At 47.6% G+C, this 12387-nt stretch overlaps 1 protein-coding gene across 1 annotated transcript in view; it reads left to right on the top strand.

Annotated features, from left to right (window-relative positions):
* Positions 1-1082: 1082 nt before the first annotated feature.
* The window catches only part of FREM3 (FRAS1 related extracellular matrix 3), a 102897-nt gene continuing 91592 nt past the window's right edge, over positions 1083-12387 (top strand). Inside the window, 4 exon segments of the mRNA XM_045019234.1 lie at positions 1083-5241; positions 5244-5462; positions 5465-6193; positions 8297-8386. Of these exon segments, the coding sequence (XP_044875169.1) occupies positions 1083-5241; positions 5244-5462; positions 5465-6193; positions 8297-8386 (5197 nt within the window).

The raw sequence follows: 12387 nt of genomic DNA, 5'->3' as shown, positions 1-12387 counted from the left end.
CTCCCTAATACTATAGTTTGAAAATCTCAGCCTTGTCTCATGTGGATTTGCTAGTGTTTGTTTGGTAGAACCAGATACTAAGTCAAAGGCAACACAAACTTTCTGCAGTAGGCTCAAAACTTTGCTGCTTAATATACACCCCGTAGAACTTGATAGCCAAACTAGGAAAGGAGCAAGTGTGTTTTCTCTAGATGTACAGCAGGTTCTACGGAAGGGCATTGATAGTACCAGCAGGTTTTTTTTTCTTTTTTTAAACTGTTTGGGAATGCCCTCCTCTTCCTTAAACACCTTGTGAGAGTCAGAGAAAGATGTTTATGGTAATAAGAGATTTGAAACAGGTTCCGTGTCACTCTCCGTCGTTGGGACAGCACTTAACAAGCTGAAGAGCTACAGCTGAAACTAATTATGTAAAAGCTTAGTATTAGAGCTGTACTGTGGTAAGACTATAGTTAGTTGATTAAAAGAAGAGCTAAAAAGCCCCATGCTGCTCTCAATGACCCCTCTGTAAAGGCAGAGACATTGCGTTTAAACAGACGGCAGCATCCGGCTCTTAAAGCTGATCCAAGGAACTACGGGGGAGCTGTGGTTCCTAGTGTTATGACAAACCATTTTATGTGAGGTGAGAGATTAGTATGTCATAGCATAAACTGAAGGCTCTGTGCCCTGGTGGGGTACACATTAAACTAGAGCCATTCGTGGTGGGACTGGAGCCCTAGTCAGCTGAAGTCACTGCAGTCCCAGGAAAAAACGAGTGGGTCCCTGTAATGGAAAATCAGAGCCGGGGGGGGGGGAGGGTTCCTGTCTCCCCCTCTCCTGAGTGCTGGGTGAGTTTGTCCAGGAGCTGCTTTCTCCATCTCCTTTAGGCTGTAGGGCAGGCGCTGGGTCCCTGGGTGGGCTGTGTCAGGCTGCTCCGGGGCGGTGCTAGGAGCTGCCGCCCCCCTCCACCTCTTCTCTTCAGTACCTGCAGCCAGCTGGGGCAGAACAGAGCGCACCGCTCGCCCAGCTGCTAGAAGAGGAGGCGGCCAGTGCACCTCGCCGCGGAGCCACCTCAGCCGGAGCAGCAGCCGCGCTTCCAGGGGGCGATGGCTAGTGATGCGCTCGGCCACCCCCGCTGCCCGGTGCTGCTGGCCGCGGTGCTGCTGTGCAGCCTGGCGGCGGGGCGAGAAGCGCAGCAGGACCCGCCCCCGCTTCCCCTCCTCCTGCCCCTGGGACTCGGCGGCGGCGGCGCGCCCGGGCTGCTGGTGGCCGGCGGGGGGCTGCGGGTGCCCCGCGGTCGCTCCGTGGCGCTGGACCCGGCGCGGGACCTGGTAATCCGCGTGCCGCCGGGGGAGACGTGCGAGCTGACAGCGCTGGAGAGCGAAGAGCCGGGCCCGCCCCGCCCCGGCGCCCTCTCCCCGCGGCGCTTCCCCTGCCGCTTCGGCCCCGGCCAGGTCACCTACACCCACTACGGCGCCCCCAGCCCCGGCCGCTACCGCCTGCGCCTCCAGCTGCGCTCGGGCTCGCCCCGCCGCCCGCGCCTCCTGCCCCTGGCGCTGCCGGTGGAGGTGCTGGCCCGGCCGCCGCGCCTGCTCCGCCGCCACCTGCCGCTGGAGGTGGAGTCGCGGCTGGGGCTGAGCCCGCCCCTGGACGGCAACGTGCTGGGCTTCCCCGAGGGCCGCTGCCGCCTCACCGTGCGGCCCCCGTCGGACGGCGGCGCCCCCCTGCCCGCCCACGGGCGCCTGGTGGACTCCGCCGGGCGCCCGCTGCCCCCTGGCTACAGCAGCGAGTGCGGCCGCTTCCTGCGGGCGGGGATCCGCTACCAGCGCACGGCGGCCGAGCCCTGGCCCCGCCGCGACTCCATCCTCATGCGGGTGGAGCTGCTGGGGGGCCCCGAGCGGGAGTACTTCCAGGTGGCGGTGTGGCTGCGGGGCGGCGCGGAGAACACGGCCCCCTCCCTGGGCTTCGCGGCGCTGCTGGTGGCCGAGGTGCAGCAGTTCGTGCTCACCGCCCTCACCCCCGACATGCTGGCGGCGGAGGACCTGGAGAGCCCCCCGGACCTGCTGCTCTTCAGCCTCACCTCGCCCTGGCCCAGCCCCGGTGGGCAGGAAGGCGAGGATCTCCGGCTGCGGGGCTACCTGCTCAGCACCGACGAGCCCAGCCGGCCGCTCACCTCCTTCACCCAGCGGGAGCTGAGGGAGCTGAAGATCGCCTACCAGCCGCCCACGGTGGACTCGGACCAGGAGCGCATCTTCCAGCTGGAAATGAAGGTGTTGGACCCTGAGGGCGCCTCTTCAGAGCCCTTCACCTTCCTGGTGGTGGTGAAGCCCATGAACACGCTGGCCCCAGTGGCTACCTTCAGCCAAGCCGCCGGCCCCCAGCTGATGCTCTTTGAGGGCCAGTCAAGGCCTCTGTCTGGCATTCTGGAGATAAGCGATGAGGACAACCTGAGTGAGGTGAAGGTCTGGGTGACACGGGGCCTGCGACATGGCAAGCTCAGGGTACTGGGTGCGCCACCCGGCCGCAAGTACTTCACAGCAGCCGAGCTGGAGGCTGGGCAGGTAGTTTACCAGCATGATGGCAGCGAGCACAACTACAGTGACAACACTGTGTTCCACATGGAGGACGGGCAGGACCAGGTAGAGTTTCTTTTCCCCATCATCATTGCCCCTGTTGATGACCAGCCACCCCTGCTCAACGCCAACACCGGGCTGGTGCTGAGAGAGCGCCAGGCTGTCCAGCTCTCGCCCTTTGTTCTCAGTGCCACTGACATTGATTCTGAAGAGTCGACTATTCGCTTTATACTTGAGGAAGACACTGAGGAGTCTGCCCACATCTCACGCTCCCAGCACCTGGGTGAGCTGCTCCTGCGCCAGGCAGAGCCACCGCCATCCTTTGAGAGTGAAGAGGACGTGGAGGAGGCTGGTGGTGCTTCCTCCTGGCGCTTTGTGGAAAGTGAGGGTGTGTATGAGAAGGTGGTGAGCGAATGGCTGCAGCAGGACATCCTGGATGGAAGGCTGTTCTACAGGCACACAGGACCCCATAGCACCAGTCCTGTGATGGACCACTTTCTGTTCCGCCTCCAGGATGACAATGAGCCCCCTAACCAGTCTGGTGAACAAGTGTTCACCATCAAAGTGCAACCAGTAGACAATTTGCCCCCAGAACTGTACCCAGGCACCAGCTTACAGATGACAGTCTTGGAGTACCAGGTGACCCACTTCAGAAAGCGCTATCTGCGCTACACTGACCTGGACACAGATGACAGCGAGTTGAAATACACTCTGCTTACACCCCCAGCTGACATAGATGAGAACCACCCTGTGCTGGCTGGAGAGATTGTGCTGGCTGACAACCCTCTGGTGTCCATTACTCAGTTCACCCAAGCCCAGGTGAACCATCAGAAGGTGGCATACCGGCCGCCTGACCAGGAGCTGGGTATCACCCCAAGGATGGTGCAATTTAACTACAGTGTAGAGGACTCAGTGAGCAACGCTGTGCTAGGGACTTTCACTCTCTTCCTGCAGCCAGTGGACAATCAGCCACCCCAGATCACCAACATGGGCTTCACTGTGCTCGAGGGGAGCAGCTTCCTTCTCACCAGCAATCAGTTGGATGCCACTGACCAGGACACAGACACAGATCAAATTATATTCATCTTAAACCAGGCACCCCGGCATGGCCGCCTTTGCTACCTGGAGGGGCTGATAGTCCAGGGGGAATCTTTCCTGCTAGATGATATTGCCAGTGGGCGTATATCCTACCAGCACAGTGGTGATGAGTCCACTAATGACTCCTATCAACTGGAAGTGAGTGATGGCATTCACCATGTGCCAATCACTGTTAGGATCACTGTGCAGCCAGTGGACGATGAAAGGCCTAGTATCACTCTACCTGGTGGTAATGGACTGCTGGGACCCTCTATTGATGTGCAAGAAAATGGTGTCACTGAGATCACTACTTCTCTTCTCCAGGGCACAGATGAGGATACTGATGATCTGTCACTGACTTTCTTTGTGAGGGATCCACCCAAGCTGGGTGACATCCTGGTAAATCGGATGCCCATGGAGAGATTCACCCAGCAAGACCTTATCAGTGGGACAGTAGTCTATGCTCACACTGGTGGAGAGATTGGCCCGAAGAAGAGGTATGACTCTTTCAATCTGACCATCTCTGACCTGTCCCATGAATGGGTGGTGGGAGGCAGCGCAGTACAAGGGGCATGTGTGTCTGTGACTGTGCTGCCTGTGGACAGCATTGCACCTAAAGTGATTGTGGGGCCTGAGCTGTTCATTGTCTCAGAGGGAGGGAAGAAAGCTCTGACTCAGCAGCAGCTGGATACGGAGGATGTGGATACTCCAATGGATGACATTTTGTGCACCATCACAGTTCAGTCCACTTCTGGATACCTGGAGAACATCTCTCCAGCTCCTGGGTCTGAAAAGTCTAGGGCTGGCACTGCCATTAGTGCCTTCTCCATCAAAGATGTTCACCTGGGACATATCAGCTATGTTCAGAGCATCCACAAGGGGGTGGAGCCCTTAGAGGAGAGATTCACTTTCTGCTGCTCTGATGGCGTCAACATCTCCCCACACCACTTCTTCCCGATTATCATCATCCCTACCAATGATGAAAAGCCTGAGCTGTTTGTGCGTGAGTTTGTGGTGCTGGAGGGAATGAGTCTGGTTATTGACACACCCATCCTCAATGGTGCCGATGCTGATCTTCCCCCAGACCACCTGCACTTCTTTATCAGTGTTCCCCCAAACCATGGGCGAATTGTGCAGCAGCTGACATCTGGCGCCATACCCATCTGCAACTTCACACTGGAGAAGTTCCAGGAGGCCTCCAGCATTGTCTATGAGCATGATGACTCAGAGATTAAAGAGGACAGCTTCAAAATCCAGCTAAGTGATGGCCAGCACACAGTGGAACAGAAAGTGTTGATCATGGTGATCCTTGTGGATGATGAGACCCCTAGGATGACTATCAATGATGGGCTGGAGATAGAGATCGGTGAGTCCAAGGTCATCACTAACAAAGACCTTAAAGCCACAGACATAGATTCAGAGAACAGGAACCTCACCTACATCATCCGCTTGGCACCCAGGCAGGGTCTTCTGCAGCATCTGAGCAAACACGGGGAGCCATTAGGGAGCATTACAGTGGGTATGAACTTCACCCAGGATGATATAGACCAGGGTTTTATCCGTTATGCTCATACTGGCCAACAAGGGGTCCGTGACCTGGTTAAATTTGATGTCACTTGATAGACAGATACTTTTATATTACTATCAGCGGCATTGACATAGTCTTCCCTGAGGTGATTAACAAAGGGGTAACTCTGAAAGAGGGTGGGAAGGTGACGCTCACAACTGACCTGCTCAGCACTAGTGATATTAACAGTCCTGATGAGAACCTGCGCTTCAGCATCACCCGTGCTCCTAGCCGAGGACACTTAGAGAGCTCGGACAATCCTGGGGTGCCTTCTCTCAGCTCCAGCTAGCTGGCAATAAGATTTACTACATCCACACTGCAGAGGATGAGGTGAAGATGGACAGCTTCGAGTTTGAAGTGACAGATGGCTATAATCCGGTCTTCCGCACCTTCAGGGTCTCCATTACGGACGTGGACAATAAAAAGCCAATTCTGACTATCAATGACCTTGTGGTTGAGGAAGGGAAGACCAAACTGCTTACCCCCTTTGAGTTGACTGTGGAAGATCAGGACACCCCGGATCACTTGCTCCGTTTCACGGTTACCCAGGTCCCTGTCCATGGCCAGATTTTATATAACAGCAGCTATCCTGTGACCAGCTTCACCAAACTAGATTTGAATGAGAATCTGATTAGCTATAGACATGATGGCACAGAAACCAGCCAGGATAGCTTATCGTTTACTGTGACTGATGGGACCCACGCAGACTTTTACATTTTCCCTGATACTATCCTGGAGACTCATCAACCCCAGCTGTTGAAGATCCAGATCAGTCCCCTGGACAATGGAGTGCCACAGTTAGTGGTGAACAAAGGTGCCCCAACTCTGAGAAACCTTCCAACTGGACACTTGGGTTTCTTGATCACCAGCAAGTCACTGAAGGCAGAAGACCGAGACAGCCCACACAAACTGCTGAAGTACAAAATCACAGATGGCCTAGAGCATGGATTCATCATTAATATTGGCCTTGGAAATGAGAGCATTAACACATTTACACAAGGTTGGTGCTAATGGATTTATTCATTTACAGCCTGTAGATCCAGGAATATACCTTAGACAATTCACTTGCTCACTTATGAGGTAATTTAAAGTTAAACTGGATTGTCTTTTAAAAATAATGACACAAACTTAAACCATTTACAAGGTGCATGGATAGCTTTGAAATTACAAATAAATACACTTTAAAAGGAAGCTGAAAGGCTTGTTTTACCTGCCAACACTTAACCTAAAGTTCTCTCAAGACTTGATAACATCCCTAATGTGTGGTCTAGTGGTTAGGTCCTGGTACAATGCATCAGGAGGCATAGGGTAAAATTTTCAAAAGCAACTGCGGGTATCTCTACACAGCCCGTGCTGTGAGCCTGGATTAACAGACTCGGGATTGTGGGACTCACCCTAGCGTTCTAAAACTAGCTGTGTAGGCAGCACTTTGAAGTTGCAGCTTGGGCTGGAGCTGGAGCGCTAAGCCTAGAGATGGGGGTTGGTTTCAGAACCAGAGCTGCATCTTCAATGTGGTGTCTATGCAGCTATTTTTAGAGTACTAGCATGAACCCTGCAAACTGGAATCTGTTGACCCAGGAGGCTTGCTGCTGGTTTGCTGCTGGTTTGTTTCCACGGGCTGTGTAGACATACTTTATGGGATTTAGGAGCCCATGCCCTATTGACTTTCAATTATATTTGAAAGGAGTGCCTAAATCACATTTGAAACTGGGACTTGAGAGCCTAAATCACAGAAATACGTTTGAAAATTTTAGCCCTAGCCTCTATTCCTGTCTTGCTGTGTAAGCTATGAGAAGTCATTCCAAGTTTATGTGCTTTGGTTTCAATATCTGTAAAAATGGGGCTGAAAATGTTTGGAGACTTACTGATGATGTGTCAAAGTCTGATCTGGGACCCTGCCACAGGACACAAGTAATTTCCATTGATAGCAATGTGGAGTTACTCATCTCTTATAGAGGGAGAATCAAGTCTTAATTTGGCCCCGCAAGTGCTTTGACTCTAGACCTCTGTTCCACCTCCCATGGGTAGATTCCTGACCAAAAGGTGGGGAGAAAGGTAAAAGGGGGAAGGTAGCCACCTTTTTGTTTATGGATTTAGAAAAAGAAGAAAAAGCTATTAGGTTGCAAATCACTATACTTTAAAAATCTTTCAGTTAATCTTTCAAGCTCTAATATAGTAAAAATTGTTTACAATTCAGCTGGGAATGTTCCACACCTGTAAAGATTATGATTTCAATTCACTAAAAGTACTGAAATCAACCATGAAGCAAGCAGGTGCCACTGCTGTTGAAGTCCACAGGAGTTAACACCCACATATGGCAGGGTAGCATAAGATCCAGGACATTTGCATTGCTGAGTTGGGTATGAAGAAGTAGGTATTTTAAGATGCATAAAGAGTGTTCACGTAAAACTGAAACTGTCAACTTATTTCTTGTGTGTGAAGAAGCAAAAGTAAAAGATCGTCAGTGAGATTTGACTCAGACTTTTTAGTAAGTTCAGAAATAGTCACAGTATAAAGTAAAATTAATTAAAATTCCCACAGTTCCCACTATTTCATCTGATACCCAGACATTTGGAATAGCTTTGTGTGTTACAGGTTTCTTTTCCTTTTTTTTTTCTTAAAGCACAAAACAACGGGAATCAAGTTTTACTCCCCAGTATATAATTTAGGTGTAGCGTAGTCATTCTCATTATAATGTTGGTGAAGGGTTTCTGAAAACTAGATTTGCAATTAATTTAATTTTTTTTAAATAATATATTAAAGAACAGATTAAAACACAACATAAATTAGTTTTTAGCTTTAAATTAGTAATCCGGTTAATTACTGCTGCATTGCAGAGCAAGGACCATGGTAGGAACTAATGCTACCGCAATAGAGTTTGAGTTCTTGTTTATGCAATTTAAAGTGATACATCTTCTAAAACTGGCTTTTTCTTTGTCTAAGACAATGTTAAAGTAGTATTCTTAAAAAACAATTAGTAATTTATGGAACGATTATCAAGTATTGTTTATTGAATTAAAATACTAAAGTTCAAAATGATTGGTAAGTGTTATATTCTGCAGTAAAATGCTTTGGTGATTCACTAGCATGTTTCTTTTATCAGCTGATATTGATGAAATGAAGATCAGCTATGTCTTGAAAGAGGGTGATAGTTCTACCAGTGACATCTTCTACTTCTCCATTGAAGACAAGGGTAAGGTTATACTTCTTATATGTACTATACCTTAAAATGAGATCCAGCAACAGAATAGTATTGATATTTGAATTAATAAAATACTTCACTCTATTTTACTGCACGTTCATGAGTTTTATGTATAGTTTTATACAGAGATAATGGATGAATCACTTATTAAATATATAATGTTAAAATTAATGTAAATTGCTAAGGCAAACTAAATGGTGTAAGAAATTCTTAATGGGTTACAAAATCTTTCACCGTGGTGTTACTAATTCAAATCTTGCCACAGTTCAGCAGTAAGTAGAAGTTGTTATCATATGATTGCTGTTCTATGGAAAGCTGTTGTTGGTTCTAGTCCAGTTCCTAGTGTTCAGCCAAGTCCATTACAAAAACATAATATTACTATAGGTGGCCCTTGTTAATAGTGTCAGCAGAGAGACCAAGAACAGAATCAACATGGAGGCTGAACACTACATTGCCCGCATATCACAAGAAGTGGTCCCTCTAGATCAAGATTGAGATACTGGCATGCTGCCGATAGGGCAGCCTGGTTAAATTTGTACTGCTGTCACCTATGCTGGGGCCATCTTTACATGATGTGAATTGTCATAGCTCTATGGGCTTAAATGAAGTTATGACAATCCACACCAGCCAAAGATCTGCTGTCCAAGTATCTGTTTTGTGTACTTCAGTTTTCAATTATGTCATTTTGGCATTATTCACCTTATGAACACTGGTAATGCATGCAGTTTTTTCCCCTTTACAGTAACGATTTATCTGAATGAAATAGTTGGTGTATTTTGCTTGTTTGTTTTAACAAGGGCTCAATCCTGCAAGTGTTTTGCATTCTGAATTTTTATTGAAGTTAACAGGAGTTTTGCATATGGGTCCTAGTTGAGGGAAGACAGGATGATTCATTCTGTGATATTTGATATTGAATTTTGCAGAATGATTAACATCTGTCATTATATGCTTTCATTATATGCTGCAAACTTCCTATCTGATTCAATGTAATGAGGCTAATGGAAGTTCTGTGTGTGGAGGGCTTGCAGGATCAGGCCTTAAATGTAACATTCCATAAAAATTACATTTTTTTAAAATGCAACCCTTTTGAGTGTTCGCTATCAGTCCTTGAACGAAGGCTGTAACAGCATTAAAATACTTTCTCCAAAATGGTTGACACAAAATCAAATCTAGTTTCTGGTACAATGACTGGCACCACATTGTCTGAATTCAGTGTATTATCTTCTGTTCTAATTATAGGAAACAAGGAAAATGGCCCAGTAAATGGTGCTCTTTTTGAATGGTGACCGCTGTATTCTATTGAAAAATGGAACTGATTCTGTTCTCACTTTGTGCCAGTGTACTTCATTGTAGTTAATAGAGTTATACCAGTTTAAAACTGGTCCAAAACTAGATTCTGGACCAATGATCACATTTATTCTTAGGCCCATATCTTCCTTTCCAGAAGTAAAAAGGTATAGAGGAAAAAATGGGCTGCCTCTGAGAGCCAGCGAGCAGCTGGGAGTTTGGGCTGCAGATCATGCAGAGGCTGACATGCTGCACAGCTAGCAGTTGAAAGGCATCCTGATATCCACCCTTCCCATCAGCACAGGCAGCGATGGCTGGACCATTTTCTTTTATCATTGACCTCCTTTACCACCTGCCCTTAGTTCAGACTCTCCTCTGGTGTGTCAAAGCCAGAGAGGAGGAGTTGCTGTTGCTTCCTACAGTGGTAGTTCACTATGCAAGTGACATTGTAAATTGAGACCCTTTGAAAGGGGATTGTACCATGCAGAGTGCCTCATTCTCCACTCCTTCCCTCTCCGGTTAGCCATACCTTTATTCTTGGAAAGCTGAGTTTGTTGACTGGACTTCAGGCAGCTGCTTAGCAGCGGGGAGATGTTACTGTATGTCACACCCAGCTACAATCTAGCCCTGTGTAAGGGTTTCAAGATCAGGTCCATGGGCTTATAATTACATGGAAATAGAGTCACAATAATGGCTTTGCATATTTATTGTATCATATCAGATGGAAATAACATATGTTATTTACAAATAGGACAAATGTCACAATGTGCAGTTGTGTTAATACAAAAATAGTTGAACTGTACATTGTTGCATGGAGAGCTAGAGAAATTTAATGTGATGCTGTGGTATTTTGAAAAGGTGGGCTACATTCCATGTGCTGAAAACAATTTTCTAAAATAAAGGCAGTGTATGAAGCCAGGGCAAATGCAGCCCACCCCTCTGCAGCTGCGGAGCACCCTCTGGCATTGGAAATGGTGTGGCTATTCTACATACAGGGACTTTAGGCAGAAAGAAGGCTATGTTGTAGATATGCACCTCAGTTTATAACAGCGCCCAGCTCTGCAGGGATTCCTTGCCTGTCGCATGTACAGCATGTGTGGGAGTGGATGGGGTAATGTATGTAAGCAACAAGATTCAAAGCACTTTCAGATTGGGGAAGGATGACCTATTAGGCTACTGTAGCCTCCGCAGAATAGCTCCATAGCCTGAGTGGGAAGGGTATATTCTTTCACCTTGTTCTCTAGTGATACCTAGTATGTTGTTCAGGATGGGCCAAATTCAGGGATTCTGCCTCCTCCGTGCAGGACTCCTGCTCAACAATGTCTGTTTTTTCTTACCCAACGGAATAAATACAGGCATTTCTGAAATCCTATAGAGAGCTATTTTGTTGGATGATTTTGCTTAAACAGTTAAGGCCACAGGCCAGAAGGCCCTAGAGCAAGTGACACTCAGACCTCAGTAGTTCAGGAGCCAAATTAGCAATCAGCATTACGCATAAGAGCCACAGTACTGTGAATTCTTTGTTTCATTTACTATAGTGCGCTCTCTCTCTCTCTCTCTCTCTCTCTCTAATATTCTCCCAGCAAATAAGTTAACAAGTGCAAGTTGATAACTTAATTGGTTAATAACACAGTAAAAGCATCCTGAGTGGTTAATAACTTTAATTAATAATTAAATCACACAGTGTTTAAATGTGTTGCAAAGAGTTGCAGGAGACACATTAAAGAGCCACTGGTGGCTCACGAGCCTCAGTCTGAGTATCACTGCCCTAGAGCAAATGCAGACATACTGGGGTTTGGAAGCCAAACTCATTACTACTTTGCAGGGGAGCAAATCCCATCTGCAACTCCAATGAGAAAATTTGGAGGAAACTCTATAAGAGCTTTTTCCTAGGATCATTTCCACAAGTTTTCCCACAGGGTCCTTGTTCTCTTCTCATTTATTTTACAATCACTTTTGACTGAAAGCAAAACTGCAAAAAGGAAAGCAAAGATGTTGTCCTGTTGCAGTTAAGTGAACAACTTTGTGTACAGATTCTTTACCCAGGAGTGTTTTAAAAACAAAAAACGACAGCTTTGGGACTGAGCACTCAGTGTCCCACGTAAACAGACTAGGGGCATTTTAGCACACTTGTAATGTAAACTTCTGCTGCTTTCCTCCTTTGATATGCCTGTGAAGTGTTGTTCTTTCCCAATCCTAGACTCCGTCATAGTGTGATGTCCCATCGTGCACTTTGCAAACTCACCACCGAACAGCACTGGATTATGCAGACTGATAGCAATTTAGCTTAATTCCTGCCCTCCTCCCCAAGTTCCACCAGTATTTCACAGCTTTGTAAAATTGTCAGCTGGCCATAATCTAAAAGCCAAGCTTTAGAAAATCCTGTGCCTAAAGTTAGGTTCCTAAATCCTCACATAGCTTAATAAGCAGCCTGATTTTCAAAAGAGCTGAGCACTTCAGTGGGAATTGTTAGGTGTCAGCACTTTTGAAAATCAGGCAACTTATGCAGGGGCCTGTCTTTAGGCACATTTAAAAAAAAATCTTGGTTTTAGTCCTTAGGGAGTTACTAAAACTATCACTCACTTCAATGAGAGTTTTGTCAAGGTAAGGAATGCAGGACTTATCCCAGCGTTCTTACTACATGTCCTTTATTTGAAAAGATTTAAGACATCTGTGGAATACTGGGAAGGGAACAGTCATTTATC

Source organism: Mauremys mutica, chromosome 5 (genome assembly GCF_020497125.1).
Source record: "Mauremys mutica isolate MM-2020 ecotype Southern chromosome 5, ASM2049712v1, whole genome shotgun sequence".
Lineage (NCBI taxonomy): Eukaryota > Metazoa > Chordata > Testudines > Geoemydidae > Mauremys > Mauremys mutica.
This window is presented reverse-complemented; position numbering and strand designations above follow the sequence as displayed.